General features: G+C 36.8%; 4 protein-coding genes across 10 annotated transcripts; all 4 read right to left on the bottom strand.

Annotated features, from left to right (window-relative positions):
- Positions 1 to 232: 232 nt before the first annotated feature.
- Positions 233 to 4,539, bottom strand: LOC112520807 (protein CNGC15b-like). 3 transcript variants are annotated; one of them, XM_025129389.1, is made up of 8 exons: positions 3,438 to 4,539; positions 3,299 to 3,363; positions 2,743 to 3,214; positions 2,442 to 2,645; positions 1,785 to 2,071; positions 1,436 to 1,547; positions 1,116 to 1,352; positions 233 to 1,030 (listed from the first exon to the last, which is right to left on the bottom strand). In XM_025129389.1, exons 2-8 carry the CDS (start codon positions 3,322 to 3,324, stop codon positions 356 to 358), a joined length of 2,013 nt encoding a protein of 670 aa, XP_024985157.1. In that variant the 5' UTR covers positions 3,325 to 3,363; positions 3,438 to 4,539; the 3' UTR covers positions 233 to 355. The 3 variants fall into 3 exon arrangements, with proteins under 3 accessions (XP_024985157.1, XP_024985156.1, XP_024985155.1); XM_025129388.1 differs by having other exon boundaries at positions 2,743 to 3,363; XM_025129387.1 differs by having other exon boundaries at positions 2,743 to 4,539.
- Positions 4,540 to 4,816: 277 nt separating this feature from the next.
- On the bottom strand, positions 4,817 to 7,145 carry LOC112520808 (29 kDa ribonucleoprotein A, chloroplastic-like). Its single transcript, XM_025129391.1, has 5 exons — positions 6,688 to 7,145; positions 6,124 to 6,225; positions 5,675 to 5,992; positions 5,459 to 5,564; positions 4,817 to 5,064 (listed from the first exon to the last, which is right to left on the bottom strand). The coding sequence occupies exons 1-4, from the start codon at positions 7,057 to 7,059 to the stop codon at positions 5,502 to 5,504; spliced, it is 855 nt and encodes a 284-aa protein (XP_024985159.1). The 5' UTR covers positions 7,060 to 7,145; the 3' UTR covers positions 4,817 to 5,064; positions 5,459 to 5,501.
- Positions 7,146 to 9,362: 2,217 nt separating this feature from the next.
- Positions 9,363 to 13,812, bottom strand: LOC112521927 (pentatricopeptide repeat-containing protein At2g37230). 3 transcript variants are annotated; one of them, XR_003070107.1, is made up of 3 exons: positions 11,398 to 13,812; positions 11,129 to 11,222; positions 9,363 to 9,526 (listed from the first exon to the last, which is right to left on the bottom strand). XR_003070107.1 is itself a non-coding variant. In XM_025130935.1 (2 exons), the coding sequence occupies exon 1, from the start codon at positions 13,743 to 13,745 to the stop codon at positions 11,427 to 11,429; it is 2,319 nt and encodes a 772-aa protein (XP_024986703.1). In that variant the 5' UTR covers positions 13,746 to 13,812; the 3' UTR covers positions 10,950 to 11,222; positions 11,398 to 11,426. The 3 variants fall into 3 exon arrangements, 1 of the variants encoding a protein (XP_024986703.1); XR_003070108.1 differs by lacking the exon at positions 9,363 to 9,526 and adding an exon at positions 10,875 to 10,930; XM_025130935.1 differs by lacking the exon at positions 9,363 to 9,526 and having other exon boundaries at positions 10,950 to 11,222.
- A 2,171-nt stretch (positions 13,813 to 15,983) lies between these two features.
- On the bottom strand, positions 15,984 to 19,639 carry LOC112522245 (synaptotagmin-3-like). 3 transcript variants are annotated; one of them, XM_025131353.1, is made up of 12 exons: positions 19,535 to 19,639; positions 18,939 to 19,061; positions 18,789 to 18,839; positions 18,540 to 18,663; positions 18,318 to 18,436; positions 17,970 to 18,071; positions 17,814 to 17,888; positions 17,643 to 17,719; positions 17,272 to 17,521; positions 16,699 to 17,067; positions 16,183 to 16,320; positions 15,984 to 16,112 (listed from the first exon to the last, which is right to left on the bottom strand). In XM_025131353.1, exons 1-12 carry the CDS (start codon positions 19,637 to 19,639, stop codon positions 15,984 to 15,986), a joined length of 1,662 nt encoding a protein of 553 aa, XP_024987121.1. The 3 variants fall into 3 exon arrangements, with proteins under 3 accessions (XP_024987121.1, XP_024987122.1, XP_024987123.1); XM_025131354.1 differs by having other exon boundaries at positions 18,939 to 19,037; positions 19,529 to 19,639; XM_025131355.1 differs by lacking the exons at positions 17,814 to 17,888; positions 17,970 to 18,071; positions 18,318 to 18,436; ... (2 more) ...; positions 18,939 to 19,061; positions 19,535 to 19,639 and adding an exon at positions 18,077 to 18,091.
- Between the last annotated feature and the right edge of the window lie 1,101 nt (positions 19,640 to 20,740).

The following is a 20,740-nucleotide window of genomic DNA, read 5'->3' on the forward strand; positions in this document are numbered from 1 at the left end:
TGTTGTGTGTTTTTTGATTTATTAAACCTTAACAACAAAGTTGTAAGAGACCATATGATTTGGTTAAAACATGTCTACAACATATTTGGTCCCTCTTTCATATATCATTCAGTACACACACCCCACACCTCACACCTCACAAACGCCTCTCTATCAAATGAATATGACGTTACACAAATACAGTCATTCAGACGTGTGGCATGTGAGATTTTATATATCAATTCGTCCTGCATGCATTAAAAAGTAGATCTGTAACCTCCTTATAAGCTCAAAGTTGTAGACTACCAATAACGTTCACCATATTTTTTTAAATTGAGTTCAAAGTTATTACGGCTACATTTTCTTAATTCGCATTTTACTCATGATTATCTTCTAAAAACTCGGGATCCTTCGGCTTTGGCACCGGGCTATGAATGACATCGTTGGATTCGAATATGCGGCCTCGTCTTATACTTGTTGCCAACATCGACAAACTCGCCCCCTTCTTACTTGCTCGGTTCAGCTTGTTGCTTATGGTCGGCGTGTTGGAAGTCTCTTTAGCCTTAAGCATAGCAGCCTCGTTTCGCCTTTTGTACCGTTTCCAGGCTGCTTGTATGAAGCAAGCGGCCCAAGTCCTCCACTGGTGTGAGTGAACCCTGAACGTGTGCCGCAATTTCTTGCTGTGCAGCTTACGAAACTGCGTGGCGACAAATTTGAGGTCTTCTGAGGTGAGAGCGAAAGCTTCCACCTCAGAAATGGCGGTGACTGTGCGTGTGGATGATGGAATGATGACGCTTGGGCGTGGGTCCAGTGCCCACGTCAGCAATTCCTCACCACAAAAGTCACCGGGCCCAATCTCGCACTGGTTCAAGAAACCAGAGCGACCTCCACCTGTCGTGTAGGAATCCAAGTGACCACGCATGATGAACAACATCTCGTTTGTGGGGTCCTCTTCTCGAACTAGGCACGTTCCCGGTGTGCATATCACGGGTTTTAGTCTTTCGCATATTGCATCCACGGTGCGTTCATCCATTTGATCAAAAAGCGGAACCTATTTGCATTCACATAACTAAATTGAGCTCAAGTCCTCCCGACAAAATTAAAAAAAAAACCCCCGAACCAATTAAAGAACTCACCCTTCTAACGAGCTCTGCGCAAACATAACGCTTGATATCTCTCCTAATATCTAAAGGAAGGGCTCGGAGGATTTCTTCTTCATCGACCCCTCGAGTTGTAATCCATTTGTAAAGATCGTGTTTGCGAACCCGCTGCCTCAGTTCGTCTGGCAGATGCCGGTGGTGCATCCATTGCTCGGTATCCATCCGTTTCACCCGATACTCCTCTAGTCGCTTAGTTCTAGACTCGAGATATTGCTGTTTTTCCAAAATAAACATATTGTTTTTAACTCGAAACATACGTTTTCAGACCACGAAATGTTGAGGAAAACCCGACTTACTTGCATATTGCCAATGAGCAAAGCAAACAGTACCAATCCAGTAATCCCAATGAGTATGCAAAAGTGTGTTTCTGCTAGAAATGGACTTGCTTGAAGTTCTTGGCCTGCTGAACTGCAAAACTTGGTTTTAGAAATGCGTAATTATTACACTTTTTAACTAACTCATTGACAAATGTACCCTTAATAATAGAGGGTGTAATGAATTTCTCCATCTCATAACCAAGGGTAGAACCGGAAAGCAGACAGTAGGAATACTTTTTGAACGCTTATTTTGGGACAGATGGAACGTGATGTTTATAGCATTCGTATACGTTCAAGGCATATTAAAGATATCGATTTCTAAGGTTACCTTAAGCCTCTGAGACCCCACCAGAGACAGTAGGAATACTTTTTGAAGAAACCTGCCGAAGCGATACTGTATTGTACTGCATCCTCGACCAATCCGTACTGGAAGTTGTCCGGATCCGTACAAATACGTGAGACGTTGCTAGTTGGGTACCACGCTTCACGAAGCGGAAGATTGACGTTAACACAATCGAAATATTTGCGTTTGCATTCCGTTTCAAGATCGCATATTTCTACCCAGCATAGCCCTTGCCTCTCGATCGCTAGAAGATACCACATCGCTCCAATGACCTTCACAATACAAGAATCAAGAAACAGAATTGGATTAGTCCTGTACTCGGCTAGATTTTAATGCATTTCAGACATAATTTTGACTACAAGAGTCAGGGTTTTCTAGCTAGGACTCAAGATCGATTCACGGTCGTCTTTTTTTCATTCAACTCGCTACAACAAAATAGGTTTTATGGGACACCAAATACGTCTAAATGTTCTAATAGACTGCTTTATAGAACTAGAGTTTACAGACCAGCCGATTGTGCGTTCTATGTAAATATTTGGACATATTGACATCCTACAAAGCTGATTCTGTCGTAATGACTTGTCCTTTTTCTCCTTTTTGTTATGTTTGCTAAGAAGAGAGAGCTAGGAAAGACGAACATACATGAGCAGCCAACATAAAAAGCACGAGATTGTAAGCAGCCCCAACCCACGCTACATTAGCCACAAGACCGGCTTGCTTTGATATATGAGATCCGAGTCTAAATGTAAGATAAAGCCTCAGGAGGAACTGAATCATGATAAAGTATAGCACGCTGGTTTTCGTACTCATCATCGCCGTATTGACCATGTGGAACCAAGTCATCACCTGAAACAGTAGTTCGTTCATTCTTCAGTTGTACCATACACATTGAGAACGGATTTCTATTGATCTCTAAGTCCTAAAAGCGGGTTCTAGCCAATACCTGTGGAATAGGAAGCGTGGCCAAGAAATCGAGCCAAAATTCACCCTTCAGATACCTCTCGGAAATACTAGAAGAGTCTAGAATCAGCTCTCCTCTTCCAAGCAAGCGAGAAGAAGGAGCGACATAAGCTGTACGGAACCGAACGTAAATCTTGATGGCATAAAAGATATCAACAATCGAACGGATGATAGTGAGGGTTATCTTGAGGGTAACATTCTCATCCAGGCACATATCCTCCTTGATCACAGGCAAGTAAAAGAAAAGAGGATCTACAGCAAGCGAAATAAGGGCTGCAATCAGAAAAACTTGGTTCCATTGATTCAAAGGTGCGCCTCGAGGATCAAGAATCGTCTTGTTGGTTTTTGCGTAGTCCTCCGAGAACACTCTTGATAGCTTTCTCCCCAGTTTCAGATCATCATCTTTCTTCACAGATGAAGGATTAGGATTTGGGGTTTCAATATCAGCATCAAATCTGGTAGAAGAACCATCAAAAGTTTCAATCTTGTTAGCATACCGACAGGAACTAGAATATAGAAGAAATATGTAATTTCTCAACCTGACATATCGTTTAGAACTAGACATTTTGCTCAATGCAGCTTATAAACTCCAATCTGCTATGAACTGTAAATGATATTTTGCAAATTAGTCGGCCGAAAAACAAGAATATATACATCAAGATTTAGAGGACTTCAAACCTTAGAAGCTCACAGCTGAAGAGAACCGATCTTTTGTTAGAACTGTTGATGATCTGAAGGGCCAAGACCTGCAATTTATAGACTCAACCAATAGAAGATCGAGGGGGCATATTACTGAAATTGGCAACTTGTGCCGATTAACTGAAAAACTATTCAGATATGGGAACTGCCCTTATGCAAGAATTTGGGTTCTTATGTTTGTCTTCTATAAGTGGGTAGAAAACAGAACAGTAAAGATACAAGAAAAGGAATTTATCGATACAAACCAAGAAATCATTCAACTCTGATCCTCTTAAATATACTATTTCATCCCATGAAAATTGCGACATTTGATGAAATTATTCGACTATTAGCCTTAGAATTTCCTGTAACGTATCAATTTTCAGAGGGCGGAATCATTTATGAGGAAACAAAAGGAGGTTTAGTGAAAAAGACTAATCACAATAAAGAAGTTTTATAATGAAATGGAATTTGGGATCTTTGCATTCTAAATTATCCCAAAAAATGACATGCCAAAGACAATAATGGGGATACTAACAGTGTCGTAATATGTATAATAATTCTAGGTAACACTGCATTTAAGGATGATCTTGGTGTATTAAGCCCTTGGCTGTATGGGGTTGGCCACGTAAGGTTTTGTACATACATAATCTTTCGCGTTTATCAGCAAGTGGGGTCATAAAGATCTTTCTTTTAACACAACCAAGTTTCCAATGAAAGACCCATTTTTTCTAAAATGAAGCCGTTATCTGCATACGTTTGGCTCTGCCTGAGACCACCAGCTGACCAGTTGAAAACTTCTCTTTACCTACACAGCTATGATATGGCTTCAAATGTGTGTGTGTTTCGCTTTTGGCTTAAGCCATATCACTGGATCCTGAGTCTAGTTTTCTGAACCATTTCGTTGAATAAGTCTTGTGTTTCTGGCACTCGGATTATCTTAACCCAATAGCTGAACACATCTACTTGTAAAATATTCAAATATGCAGATAATTACTCTCATTGGACTTGATTCTTCAGTAAGAAATCAAAGATCAAACAGACTAATTTTCAACTTAGAAAAAGAACATAAAATCTTTAGATTTCATAAGGAAAAATTGATGCATACTGGGGCTTTGGAGCAAGTATAACCTGATAAGTTTAGATGCATCGCTTCTCTGTTGAAACAAGATCAACATTTTTCCAATAGTTTTATGAAGAATATATATATGATTAAATCTTGTGTGAACCCTGTTGCCGCAGTTCCAGATTCTCGATCCAAATACTGATCCATTGGCACTGATTTGACTGGTACAAATAGCAATGCACTAGGTACAAACAACCATGATACCAACACATATAGCAAGGAAGCAGTAAATACAGTGGATGGAGACGATAATGCTCACAAATGCAAAATCACATAACATTCTCCAAACGAATTCAATTTGCATACCAAATTGATTGATTACACATCAGTATGTAGTTTGAAAGCATATTAGAAGCATACATTACAAAACTTAACGACACTTATGAGACCTGCTAATCTTAATCACATAGAAAATGCAAGGACCAGCAGCTTCAGTATAAGCATCACTTCCTCTTTGGAACTGTAGCATGGTCCAGAAGTGCACCACCCCGACACACACACCTGTATTACAAGTATTGACCAATGAATTAAGAACAAATCAGAAAGGCCAATCTCAATGCAACCCCATTTTGAATGCTCCACACAAAACCGCATGTTTCCCATGTAGGGGAAGGTTCAAATGAGAACCATAAATATTTTGAGAATCACTTTATGCATTGGGGCATTGCATATACACCATAGGAGTTCCAGTGAGTATATGCACCAATGCATATATACTTGTATATAGTACATATACATTGTGACAATACATATTCTGATAGTTTATATGCATAATGCATCAATGCACATATATATACTGGTTCTCAAAATATTTTTTATTCTAATTTGAACTTCCCCTTCCCAAATATATTATACAAGTGTCCTAGTAAAATAAAACACAAGTTAACTGAACCATACCTTTTGCCGCTTGAGGCTGAAGGAACTACGATAAAGATTGTTTAGAACGAGCGCTTTTGTGGAGCTTCAGCAACGCTAACTCGGATATTTCTGCCATCAAGATCCTGCACCAGAAATTTAGTAGGATTCATGAAACATATACTCACATACACCAATTAAACAAAAGATGCTAAAAGAATCTTGAAGAAAGAAACAAAGATAAGGATAGACTTACAGCTCCATTTAATGACTCAATCGCATTGTTGACCTCATCAGCAGAACTGTAAGTCACAAACCCGAAACCCCTTGATCTACCACTCTCCCTATCATAAACTACCTTGGCTTCCATAACATTTCCTTGCTCTCTAAATAAAGTTTCAAGAGCCAAATTGTCAACACTCCAAGCAAGGTTTCCAACATAAACCCTGTTGGTGTTGTCGAAACTTCTCCCACCACCGCCAAAACGGCCGCCTTCTCTTGGCCCTCCAAAGGAAGATTCCTCTCTCCTTGGAGGAGGTCCAGAGTTCACCCTCAGTTGCCTCCCCTCAAGCTCCTGTGAATTTCAAAAAAGTTCAAAATTTCACAATTCTAGACATGCAAATAATATTGAAAGAAACAAGCTTTCAACTTCCCATATCCTTCTTGAATCTGAGTTAAGAAGATGTAAATATTATAGAAACTTACGTAGCCATTGAATTTCTGAACGGCTTCCTGAACTTCTTCGACAGAAGACATAGTAACAAAGCCAAAACCTCTGCTTCTTCCACTAACTTTGTCATATATAACCTGCAAAAGTGTCAAATTCTTTATTACAGACTTACATGAAAGCATTATCCCTCCAACACCCCTAAAAAGCCACCATTACGACACCCACAAAAGCAAAAAAGGTAAAGAACCCCCCCCCCCCCCTCTCTTTCACATTTTACAATAGCAACAGTAGAGGGGATAAGCATACAAACTAAAAGGTTAACATCCCACATCACTATAGTCTATGCAGTAACTATAATTCAATTGTGTTAATTTTCATCTATTGGAAATTCATAGTATACCAAACTCAAATTATACTATGAACCATAAATTCATTCATAAAACAAATTAAAACTACAGACAAACTGAGAACAACTGTAATTCTTCATCTACATGAACCGAAATTAGGTTAAAAACAGTATTAATACTTCAAACCAACACAAAATTACAATCTACTTCATGAAAGTAAATGGAAATTAGGCTTGAGAAGAGTAATTATACCTCAACCATTTCAACGTTTCCAGCAGACTCAAACAACCCAGCAAGCGCGGCGCTATCAACGGTAAACGGCAAGTTACCCACAAAAAGTTTAAGGTCAGGGGAGAAATTCTGCTGCTGTTCGTCATCTCCATCACTGGATAACCCTTCGTCCAACTCCAAACCAGAGGAAACGGCTACATTACGGATGATTCGAGATGAAGGTGTGGCCTCAAAGAGCTTAGCGGAAGTGGGTACCGAGAAAAGCTTAGGAAGGGGCTTAAGGGAGGAAGGGAAGAGGTAAAGTGAAGCGGGTGAAGGGGTTTTAGAAAGAGAAGATAGGGTTTTAGAAGAAGCTAGGGATACAAAATGAAGGGAAGCTGCAGTGGAAGACATGGCTATGGGGTTTGAGAAACTTGAAATTCCTTAGCACAGAGGATAAGGTTTTTGCTAAGGGGATGAGGGATGGCTTTGGATTAAGAGAGACTCTTTTATAGGGTTACGCTGGGTCGTAATGGAGGCATGGGTTGACCCGACACGATCCATTAACATCTTATCTCTTCAGAAGACCTAGGGTTAGGGTTTCAACGGTTTGAAGCTCTGGATCTTTATGTTTTTCTATTTATGTATTTTTTGAATACTTCTTAACTCAACAATTCACCGACCAAAAGATATACAAAATTTAACCCAAAAAATGGAAGCACCGGTTTATTTTTATTAATTATTGATTTATAAAATAAATTTTGATTTTTTCTGGTAATACTGAACTTGTTAGATCATATATTTTCTTAACTGTGATGTTCGGGCTATCTCATTCGTATATCGACTATATATAACAGTATGTTGATCATATGATGTTGAAATATAAAGATATGGATTATGTTATGTGGATGTGAACTTAATAAGTCCACTGGAACGTGTTTTATCTTTAAGCTAACCACCCTTAGTAAATTATCAATATCAACAACTGTTATTTGACTGTTCCATATAGGTCGTTGTTTACGACATGTTTGCCTTCACCTTGATCCAATCGCTATCAAGGTTTGTTTTTGAAGATAAATTTGCATCACTAGAACCAACGACGATGGGTTGTTGGTTTAAGTTGTCAGTCGTTGTGGAATAAGAGGGCTACGATGCCATATTTGTGATTCGAGGTCATGGTGTTAGGGGAGTCACTTTTTCGTCATCGGGAAGAAAAGGGACTGGGCGACAGCCAATTGCGGGTGAAAGTCGTCAAATGACGCCTGATGCATAAAACAACATATTAGGGATGTAGTGATTATATAATGCATCCTCTCTAGTTTATTAGGAGCGCTTACATGCATGGTTATAAGGTCGCATAACCTCGTTACATGTGTTGTTACATTATTGGTTTACTTGTTTGATATAATTATCGTGACACATCGTATATTCTTTGTGATCCGTCTTGTTTCCCATTTCCATTATTGGATCATTTACACACATTTTGAGTATGTGAGACTTTTGTATGTCACATTTGTAAAATCTCAACAATGACTTATCTGTACTGTTTGGTTTTGAGAATAAAACTAGGTTCGTGCACGTGTTTTGCAGATCTAGTTGCCAAAATCATGTGTATCTATTTATTATTGTTGCTTAAATATCCAGTGAAAAATTTAGATTACATGATAATAGCAGCTAAGATACGAAGCTTTATTTAAATATATATTATATATGTGATATTTATGTTTAATGGAACACTTATATGATTTCATATCGAGTGAATTATGGATTAGGATTTCATACCAAATAGGCAAAAAGACTAAAACAATAACATTATCTTTAATATAGTTAATTATTTAATTTAAACAAATCAAATCATAGAGATATCTTAAGGACCGTTTACCAAATACTTACCCGATAAATGTTTACCGGTAAAATTTCAACTATTATTTGTTTACTGGGTAAGATCTTAGTCCACCAAAACGACATCGTATATATGCAACAATTTATCCGGTAAGCGCTTACGGTGGTAAGATTTGTCGCCCTCGCCTCACATACCAGGTAAGACTCTTGGTCCTTGTTTTGCTTTTACCGGATAAGATTTTTGGTCCTCACCATATTCATCCGATAAGATAATGTAACCTGGATAAACATTTATTAGCCAAAGGTTATGTTGAGAAGTGGTAAATATTTTAGAAGTAAAGAAGTGATCTTAGCTCTTCATACGATCATGACATGATTTGATTGGTCAATAATTACAACTTTGATTGATCAAAAATTGACGCTATGTAGAAAATAGATAGGATAGTTTCGTAATTTTTACAAATATGCGAAAATGGGCTCATATGTGAACCTATATGATTCACATATCAACTATATCTTCATATATGAACTCGTATAATTCACATATAAACTATTTTAACTGATTCACATATGAACTAATTAACTGATTAATATATAAATTAGTTAAATAGTTCACATGTGAACTAATTAACGGATTCACATATGAACATATCGTTCATATGTGTATCACATTGGTTCACATATGAACCCTTTTGCCGCCTACTTATAAAGATTACGAAACTACGCCTCTAGTTTCCACACACCCATGTGAGGAATTGTCCGGTGTTTCACCATCAAAGCAGCAAATATTAACCAGATGAAGGTTAACAAGTTAACAAATTCATTTTTAATGGTTTTAGTCAAATAAAATTGAGACGAAATTCATAATAAACATACCATAGATAAAGACCATAGTAAAAGAACATCCCAATCCATAATTCACTATTTCATATTATACAGATATGTCATCTTCCTTGAAGGATCTCGAAGCCTGGTATCGCTCGCAAAGAAGATAAAACCGTCATAACCACCATCTGGCGTCCAATCCTAACGATGGTCACTATAATTAAAATCAGATAAAAACGTTAAGAGAGTCATCTAGAAAATAGATAAAACGTTGTGTTTGTCCTTTATTCATAATATAAAGAACCTTAGCAAATAAGTCGCATCTTATGGCTTAATGGCTATGGATGGTACCATCTCCCTCTATTTCTATTTGGATTGCATTAAGTTTAGCAGATTAATCTCTCTCCGATATTTCAAAGTTTGGATAAGAGCTTCTGGATCATATTTTCACGTGTGTAGATATTTCAGTTAAGCAAAACAGATTAGATTGAATAAAAATCTAGGATCCGAATGTTGGGTGGTGTAAAGGCCACATCTCATTCTCATTCTTTTAAATCATTCCATGGAAGAGACAAAAAGGGGTGTAGCAGACAACTGTCAAAATAATTAATTGCTCCCAATAGGTCTGATTGAGACACAGATTTTCAACCATTTTTTTATCAACTTTTTTTCTTTTTCACTTGTTACTAATAAAATCTAACTATAAGATATTCAAGATCAAACTGCATTGGATTGGACTGGAGATTTTGACACCTCAAAATTTGGGTATATGGGTTAGCAAGGGAGTGATATCTGGATATCCAATTTGCACAAGCTAAGAGAATGAAACAGTAGATGAACCAAAAAGAGGAGGCTGTCAATTGGCCAAATAGCAGCTGCCTGCATTAATCCTCCTGGAACCCAAATGGCTTCTGCAAACAATCTGAAATAGGATCCAAGGTTCAAAGACATGCACCACGCACCCCTGCTTCTGAGAACCCATACTAGTAGACTCATCTGAGAAATTATGGCTTAGGAACTTGCCTCTTAGATACTGGGATGCTTTTTTTTACAAAATTGACGAGTTTTCATGTGGAAAGATCTTGGGCAAATAGGCGCTGGGGTATGACAGTTGGGAGAGATCGACACAACTAATCCCGACTAATGTGGAAGGTTGTGAGCTTCATTCTTGATGGTCCTATGAACAGGGCTAAGTCATATGCCAAAGCCATGGGATGTAAAATAAATGGGTATGGGAGCGTTCCAGAAAATTATAATCAACTGTGTTTGTTTTTGGATTAATTTTGAAGCAATGGCTGAATTAAACAAGCCACCATGAATCTGGTGTCTACATTTATTTCATCTTATTCCATATAGGAGTTAATAGGGAGAGAAAAGAAGCAAACCTCTTACAATCAATGTAGGACGCACGTCACCAGCAATCACCCTTTTGGATCCAGTTTTACTAGAATACACTAGTCAAACCATCATTCACACCCATAGGTAATTTCGATCGCCAAACATATATAACTAAAAAGTCACCACTATTCATAGTCGTGATGTGTTCAAAAATACCTTAAAATGTTCGTTTCTGGTAATAAGGGTAGATTGCATGGATCTCAACAAAGAAATTCTATACCTGCATCACCTTCTCATAGTATAATCATAACAAAAAACTAAGGCATGCGATACAACGAATCAACAATCTGAAGAAGCATGGAGCATTGAGTTTTTCAACCTCAAAACAATAGTTAACACTTGGAACTTAAAACCCAGAAAGAAACGATAAATGGCATTGATTAATAAGATGAGAAACACAGGAAGATGCATTAATTACCATTTGGCTGGAGGCTATAGAAGATTAAAACAGGCTCCATAAAACAATGCAAAACTGGTTCTCAGGTGCATAACTAAACCACAAAATTCTGCTCCTGTTAACAAAGAATCAAGAACTTCTATAGTGACAGAAGATCAAACAAGAATATAATGCTCTATGAAAAGAGTTCCAACTCCTGAACTGAAACGGTGAGGTGCATGTTACAATAACTCTAGCAAAGTTTATTATGTGAAAAAGAAAACGTTATAATTAACCATGGAATAACTCACCTTGGAAATTACAGAAAAAGCTATGAAAGTCAGGACGCAACTGATGCTTGTTTCTTGGATTTCTTGCCTCCCATACCTTTTTCCTTACCCATGATCATCCTAGATAAAATATCGGCTTGTTTTGTGTTTCCCTGTTCGTTGAGAATCTTGATCAACTCTTCACTGCTACTTTTATCCGTAATACCCCCTTTCTCTTTTATTTTACATAGAATCGAATAAGCATTAAGGGTCTTTCCAGCAGCTAAAAGAGCATCCAACACCTTATCATAGGTAGAGAATTCAACATTATAGTCTCTCTCTAAAACAAAATCTAACAGCTTAACAGCAGCGATTGTCTTTCCTTTCTCACACACAACAGATAACAAACTATCAAAATCAGGCGGAAATTCAGCATTCATCAACATGTCAATTCGTCCTAGAGCTTCCTCAACGTGACCCCTCAATAGAAGTGCTTCCAGTATTTTGGAAACCAAATCCATGTGCTCTTTCACCCTCTTTTCGACCATGATCTTCATCACCCGACTAGCTGTTTGTACCCTTCCATCTTCAAATAAGCTCTCCATCACTGATCTATAGAGCAATGAATCCGGTTGATGACCGTTTTCCACCATTGAATCTAGAGCTGTTTTGGCATCAGATGGCTCTCCTTTTCTCAAGTAGCTCTCGATAAGCAACTTGTAAGCACTTTCTTCGGATGGGACATTTCTCCGCATCATGATTTTTAGAAGTTCAAAAGCTGAATCCGGAGAGCCTTCTTTTGAGTGGCCACGAATTAGACTATTAAAAGCTACTGGATCCAAAACCCCCATTTTCATCAACTGTCGAAATAAAGTTTCAGCTTTACCAGTCATGCCATTGTTGCAGAGATATTCAATCATCGGGTTATATGCAGTTGACTCCAACTCCAATGTACACTTTGAGTTCAACACGATTCCTTGCTCTATAAGTTGATCTAACAACTTAACGGCTTGATCGTAGACCCCAGATTTGCATAAATTCTCAATTAAAACACCAAAATGTCCAGCCTCTGGGGTGACATTCAAAAGTATCATAGATTTAAGCATCTCTGCAGCTCCATCCAGATTACCAGCCTCACACTGACCAGAAATCAGCCGTAAAAAGATAGAATTGTCCTTTGGGGCAATATGACGATGGACCATTTCCTTCACAATGGTGTATGCATCGGGCATCTTACCAGCATCACAAAGCCCTGGCAATAGAGTCGAATATGTAAAAGCATTCGGTTTAATACCAAAACTTTTCATCTCTTCAAACACCTTCATCCCATCATCTACTCTGCCAACCGTAACATACCCCTTAATCATAGTGGTGTAACTTATCACGGTTGGTTCAATATTTCTTCCTTTCATCTCCACAAATAACTTCTCGGCCTCCTCTGTCTTCTTAACCCGATTAAACCCATTGAGCATTGTATTGTAAGTAACAACATCAGGGGAAATTTCTCGACTTTTCATATCTTCAAAAAACCTATTTGCAGTTTCAACCCTTGAGGAAAGAAAAAAGCCCCAGATCATAAGATTATAAGTGTGTCGATTAGGGACAATACCTTCACTTACCATCTTATTGAAATACCTTTTTGCCATCATATACCTCCCTCTCCTCATTATCACCTTAAACAAAACATTATACGATTTTATAGTCCTTGGCACACCCAATTCCTCCATGCTCCTAAAAATCTTCACACTTTCCTGAACAATGCCCGATTTCCCATAACTATCAATCAAAACAATGAACAAATCCTCATCCCATTTAAGACCCTTTTTAGGCATATCCAACAAAATGCACCTAGCATGATTAAGCTTTGAAGCTTTGCCCAAAATATCAATGATCTTATGGTGTGTTTCTCGATCATGTTTAAACAAACCCGACCGCTCAACCCACCGGAAAAATTGTAAAGCATGATCCGGGTTTCTAGCACCATGCAATACATTGTAAACAAGATTATGATCAAAAACAGGAACTAAATTTCGGATCGAGTTCTGTAAACGGGTCGTCCATGCCCTATTTGCCATCATTCTACAAATTATATCTTCGATTTTTTCTGGGTTTCGATGGTTACCTCTTGGGATTCTCGATTCGCCATTCTGGATCGTCCTGGTCCTGGATTGTGCTTCAGGGGTCGACACAAGATTCTCAGCATTTGGTTCCTGATACGAATTGGGAGTTTCCGGTTCTGGTTGCTCTTCATTTGGGGGTTTATCTGGAGAAGACGAGGAGCAGAAAAAACGGAGGGCTTTGAAGGGATGCTGTGTATTGGAAATTCTTGCGAGATTAGAGAAGAAGCTGTGTTTCAAGATATGGGGTTTTGATGCAGAGATTAAAGACATCTTTTTGATGTTTCTGAGAACCAGGATTCAGGATGGGAGTAAGGGCTGCGAATGGAGGAGCGCTAGGGTTTTAGAATTGAGTTCAGGAGCTCGTATCCGAGTCAACCCAACCCTAACTCAAGCATGCTAAAAAGATTCTTCTTTCATCTTTTTGTTTTGGGTAAAATAAATTTCGTCTCATAAAAATAACGAATTATTTCTTTTTCCTAAATATGATATCAAAAAAAAATTATTATTTATTAATTAAAACCGGATGATTTTACTAGGGGTATAAATGATGTAAGTCGAGCTCGAGTATCATTATACTTGACTCGAACTCGAAACCCAATTTTCAAGCTCGAACTTGACTCGAAAACTCGCGAGTAGTAAAAATCAAAGTTCGACTCGAACTCGATAACTATTTCTCAAGCTCGAACTCAAATCAAGCTCGAACTACAACTAAAATCAAGCTTAAACAGGAACTTGAATCAAGCTCGAACCAAACTCAACATTGAAATTTATAATATTAGGTAGTTTGACTCGACTCAGCATAGAAAGGAGCGAGAGTTTTACTTAGTAAGTGAGAAGAGACTCTTATGCAATAAGCGCTTATCGAGTTTAAGACGCTTACCAATAATCTATTTTGATGATCGAAAATATTACACGATAAGGTAAGTGAGGATGGCTCATGTCCGTAGACACTTACCATGTAAGAATTTGGTAAACGGCCCTAAATATGAAATGTTTTGAGGTGTAACAATAAGCATGGTAGGTTTATATGTGTGAAAATTGGAACTTTTTAAAACATTAAAAATGTTTGACAGACTGTTTAATGACCAACTTTATTGGACCAAATAATTGTGTTTTCTATGTAAAAACGTTACAATTAGTTTATAGGACGATATGTTTTATAATATTCTCGAAATAAAACATCTTATTAATTTTTTTATATGCCATTAAAAAATTTATAAAATCAAATGTCTTATAAAAAAATTAATACGATATTTTATTTTAAAATATTCTGAAAAACTTGCTAAGACATTCAAAAGTTTCCTATAATATTGCAACACCTTTACATAACAGGCACAATTGTTTGGTCCGTCTACCCACTATAAATTTAAATTCTATAAAACTTTATATTAAAACGTTATAGGGGTCATTTATCAAACGCTGACCGGCAAAAATTACCAACCTCACTTAACTTATCGAGTCATGTTGTCGGTCATCAAAATAAATTGTTTGTAAGCGTCGGGTAAAAGTCTTTTCCTTCAATTAGCAATAAGATATCTGACACCAATAAACGTTTGATAAACAACCCTTAAACATCTCAAATTACATTATAGTGAAACATATAATGGCTTACAATATATTTTGTTCTGTCTAAATTTAAGTTGATGATTGATACTCTTGTCCTCAAAACCTAAGAAATGTTTCATCTCTTTTTATGTATCAAACAAGAACAAATTAAAATAAGAAAAAAATGAAATTAGTCAAATTACATATGATTTCACAGTCAACGCACCCGGTGCACTGGTGACTTGGCACGCAACCTAGGTTGTGGCCAAGGTCATCCGTAAACATGTAATTTTATACGTGAGTTTAGTGTAAAATTAAATGTGTTTTGGTTGTTCTTGTATTCTTTTATTTTGTCACTGTTCTCGTTTGAACTCGATTCTATACATGTTATATATATATATATATATATATATATATATATATATTTCAATGTTTCATAAGAATTAGTTAACTTCAAATATATTGCCTCTGGCAGCCAGTGAGAGTTAACAGAATGAAGGTGGTGTTTCCAGTTAAAAAGATGAATACTACAACCAAAAGAAGTAATGTAATTAAGATGGATGATGTTGCCAAACAGGATTAAGATGCTATGGACTAAGCTCAAATTACAGCAATCAAAGCATTCAAATCACAGAAATCTCATGGCCTTTATTTGGCTTAATCAAATCTTAATTTTCTAATTCCTGTATTACAACTTAAAAACAATGGTTTTTACAACATCATTCATATATATATATATATATATATATATATATATATATATATATATATATATATATATATATGCTCCTTCACCAAGCTTTAAAGAATGAAAATCAAACCAAACCCAGCAGGATGTATGCGGCGGACCTTACTTCTTCTGTCTTTAAGAGATAAAGAAACTATTTTCAAAAGAATGGATTGAAACAAGCTGCATAACTAAAAAATGCTAACTAACTACAACTGCAAATCTGCAACTATACATCATGTCACGTTCCATTTTATATCGACATGTATCACCCCATTTCGTGAGTTAATAAGATGGTACTTCTCGTTGATACAATTGTTATAAACTACGTCAACAAGTTGGATATCCACATGCCCCAACCTTTCCTGCATATTGATTATCAGGTGTTATATGGCATCCAATATTTGTTGTTTTTGTTGTTTAAAGATGGTTTACCTTTGTCAAGCCAAATCCAAAGGCTCTATGCTTCCGTTTGCTTATTATTTCAATGTGGACCGTCTCCTCCAATGGAGCTTCATCTAACATAAACTGGAATTCTTCGTTCCACTTTGGATCCCGAGTTTTCTTTAATATCTATGATTCAAAATACCAAATCAAACCATTTGCTAGCTTAAGTCAAGCATGCTTATAAACAATTTAAACAAGTCAAATATTAGGATATCTGGAATCTTAGTGAATCTCTCTCTAATAGAGCCTTTATAGTGAGAGAGGATGCTCTACAATGTAGACCCTAGCTTTAATAACGTGTTAGGATATGTGGAACCCTTTTTAAATCTCTCTTCAAAAGAGCCCTTATAGTGAGAGAGGATGTTCCTACATATTTACAGGTTTGATGGTCTTTGTCTAGCTGCGACTCCACCACCAAATGTGCACTTAAATTGGTTAGACAATAGCTTATGAGTCAAAGTGTTTATACAAGTGCTTCTTGGATAGCTACAAATATGAACTCACCTTGGTTTTTCTCTTTTCTCCTTTAAAGACCACTAAAGCATAAGGATTATTGTGGTGTTTCCCTTCGACGTCCTCTGCGCCAATCACGGTCACCAAAAGTAAACCTGCTCTATTCATGAGTGAATTCTGAAACGTTTTTGGAACGGATTCCCTCCTCATATACAAGTCGATAGGTCCATTGAAGTTTATGGGGTCTTCCATGAAAGGAACAAAAGTTAACTCCACAGTAATACTTCCTCTTGGCTTCTTGTTGCATTCATCATTGGGATCTAAGTTTCTAACCAAATCCACAGTAAACTCCTTTGTCTCCTGCGGTGCGAGCAGCTTCAATGGGATAACCTGCATTCCTAATTTGTCATGCAACCCAACCTGCACAAGACGGATCATGATCAAAATGCATCATCAGCTTTTATTCGTATGTTACTAGATGACATCCGGGACACCCACAAAAAAAGAAAGATCATGAAGGCAAGTTTCACATCTTGATGTCAAAAAACCTCAATTTCCAACTTCAAATTTGAGGAACATTCAACGAATTTCAAGAAATGGAATCCCTCATAACACAAATTGTACCTTTTCCCAGTCATATACATGGAGTTCAAGGACCTGAGACTGAGGATCTTTTACAGTAAGTCTGAATTCTTCATTCCATTCAGGGTTCAAATTCTTGGTCTTTATAGAAGTCTTCTTCGAAGGAAGCTTCTCTCCACTGAGACGGAGCTGAACATATGGATCAGAGGTTCCGATTAGGTCCATCTTCAAGAGTTTGTTTGCCCTTACAACCTTCACACGCAGTATACCCACAGGTTTCTTTGCTGCACCACTATCCCGATATCATGATTACCAAATGTCTCAAGATTTTCTTGATCGTGTTAAGTTCTTGATATAAGATGCAAAAAGTGTAGCCATTGCAAATGAAGTACGAATAACATCAAAAAGCTTACATGGAAGCGTCAAGAATTGGTATCTCCAATGCTTGGGGCCAGAGATAAAGACTCGCAACTTGTTTCTTAATTAATTTCTGCCATTGGCCAACATTCACACCGATTACCCAACGAAACTTTATGATTCAATGAAACAATAAAACAATGTGAAAAAATGGATAAAATGAGCACCTGAATGAAATGATAGAGTCCCGGGATCGCCATTAGATCACCCCCCATTACTTTCAGCCCAAAATCTACTTCCGGCTAAACATACACAACAAAATATTCATCCAAGTATTAATACAATAATGCATTGTTCAGAACTGTATTCAAAATCATGCCTACCTTATCCATTATAGAGACGGTAACATTTGAAAAGCACGGGATGGTTGGCACGAATGGTTTCAGAGTCACCCGCAATGCTGCAGTTGTTTGTATATCTATCAACTGACAGAAAGCAAGGCCATTAGATAAATTGCATTTGTAACTAAAATGAAAGGTTACTCAATCTTGTTCTCGTAACTTTTTATACCTAAATTGAACATATGTAATTAATATATATGTGAAAGAACATTAACACCAGGAATCTTGCCATAGGAAACGCATGAAGGGTGAACTAGCAAGCATGCCAGATTTCCAACCACTAAAAAAATTCTCATGTACTTTATGACATAAGAACCAAACTCTTCTAACCTGAACTTTGATGGGTAGAAATAATATGTTCAAAACCAGAGTTATGTTGGGATTTCCAGCCCATTTAGCAACAAACTCAAAGATAAGATTGTCTGCATTCAATATATGTACTTTCATACCTGCCAAGTACAAGAAGAGCAACCTAAAATCATTAAGCAAAGTGCCTATTGAAAGACTTATGGGAAGCATTTGGAACATTAATCAGTAGACTGATGAACATACCCTGAAATATAGGAGGAAGAGTTCCAAGGGTAAGGCTTTCAAAATCTATGGATCTTATTGGAAACATACCAATATAATCAGAAAATATAGGTTTTGACATGCTTCTGATCATGCCACATATTGCCTATACAAGAATGAAATAGATGTGAGATGGGTTATATTTTATATATATAACAAACCAATCTTCTTGGAAGGCCCAAAATCCTCAGAAATCAAATAAATGAAAAATCTCTCTAAATGTTGCATCACCTTGTCAAGATAAGGCCACATATCACGAATTACACCATTCAGCCAGTCGACCTGTATGATGATAAAGAAACCATGTTGCATTGTTCTCGAGAACATACACAATGAAACAAAAGAAGATGGCAAATAAGAGTGCTTAAATGCGATACTCACTCGTTCATAGTCTGGTTGTTTCACCCACAATGGAAGCTCGGGTAGAATATCAATCCAAGAATCTGTATCGAACTCCTGAAGCGTCCTAATGAATGGATTCTGCAAGTGTAAGTTGAGAAAGCTCTAACTGAATATTTTAACACCAGAATACCCAATTCAAATGATGATTGTTCTATGAATACTTCCTAATGAAAAGCTATGTTCAATTCTAGAGGACAAAAGTAGTCATCTGTTTAAAGAGCAATTTGAGTGAGGCATTCTTTCAAACAAATGCTGCACTTCTTAACAAAACGCTACAGTTTCAGCCATGTTCATTTATAAAAACAAAACAAAACCGTAATGCTGCTTAACACATTCATTAATCAAACACGAATTCACATTGAAATACAGCAAAAGAACCCGTGCAAATCACTGGTTCAACACGCAAAACATGCTAAAAAAGCTGAATCATAAAATTTATCGACAAAACAATAAGCTGAATCTTGAAATGATGATCCGTTATTAATTAATTCTCATCCAAGGTATCTAAACATCAGAAGTGATTTCTTATCGCAAATAATCAACTAAGAAACAAGGACCAGAGTAATCACCTTCACATCTGTAGGTTCTGTCTGTATAAAAACGAGAAAACCCAAAAAAAGACCGAAGGGAATTCCAGTCACAAACCCGATAATTCCCAATAAGCTACCAAAAAAGCTCATCTTAATACAATTTCATTTGGGTTATTCAAAAGAAGTCGATCTTGGTTTCTGAATCATATGATGATTGGATCATTGGTGTCAAACAATGAAATACGAAATCACTTGGTGAGAAATAAAACCCATGAAGGATATGATATGATTAGATGGTGTATGGCTTGCAAGATTGAATTTTGAGTTGGTTTAGCGTTAACGTAATGCAGGAGTGTAGGATGAAACACGATTAAAAGACAAAATTCAGCTTTTGTGGGAAGCAACAGAAAACAGAAAGGGGGAATAAGAACAGAGAAAGTGGGACCTGTTGAGTCACATATCCTTCCCCCATGTTTATCGTTATATTATTTTCACCCCTTCAAAACAAATTACTTACTAAATACATATTTACGGATGTAAGACATCAATCCTCAATGGCCACAGTTATTGTAAACACCTAGAATCCAACCCGAGGCATCCCTCGAGCCTCAACCGCTATGTCATAACCCTAACGGTGTAGAGTTGTTTGTTGTTATAATGCTCTCTCTATAAACTGATTTATATATGTATATATACTTATCAAACATGAGAACACGAACCAAATCATTAAATAAAACCACAAGTTACTTAAGTCGACAAACAACTTACATGTTAGAACGACATAGTGTAAAAGAGTTGATAAAATCATTGTGTTCATGTTTTGATGTTACGGAAAAGATGATGGTAAGAAATAGGGAAGTTAATGAAATAATAGCAAACTACAAGGGTGATTTATGAAAATATTTCTAAATAAAATATGCATATTGTGACAGAGTATGTCCAAGACTTGTTCATCGCGACTTTTCAACACCATTACACCACAAGTTTTCCCTATCAACTTTCAAAAATGTTCAAAAATCACATGATTTTGAGATAATTGTATCATATACATTTTTAAATGTCACATTGTTTATAAATAAATAAAAAATAATCAACTACAATTATATTTCACTCAATGCTTATACATTCTAACCACAAGTTAATTCACACAACCAGTTTTATACAGACAGATTAATTCACACAACTAGTTTTATACATACATTATTTAATGGAAAACCAACCAAGCACAACCTATAATATATAGATATTGTG

The sequence above is a fragment of the Cynara cardunculus genome (assembly GCF_001531365.2).
Source record: "Cynara cardunculus var. scolymus isolate 2C chromosome LG 11, CcrdV1, whole genome shotgun sequence".
Taxonomy (NCBI): domain Eukaryota; kingdom Viridiplantae; phylum Streptophyta; class Magnoliopsida; order Asterales; family Asteraceae; genus Cynara; species Cynara cardunculus.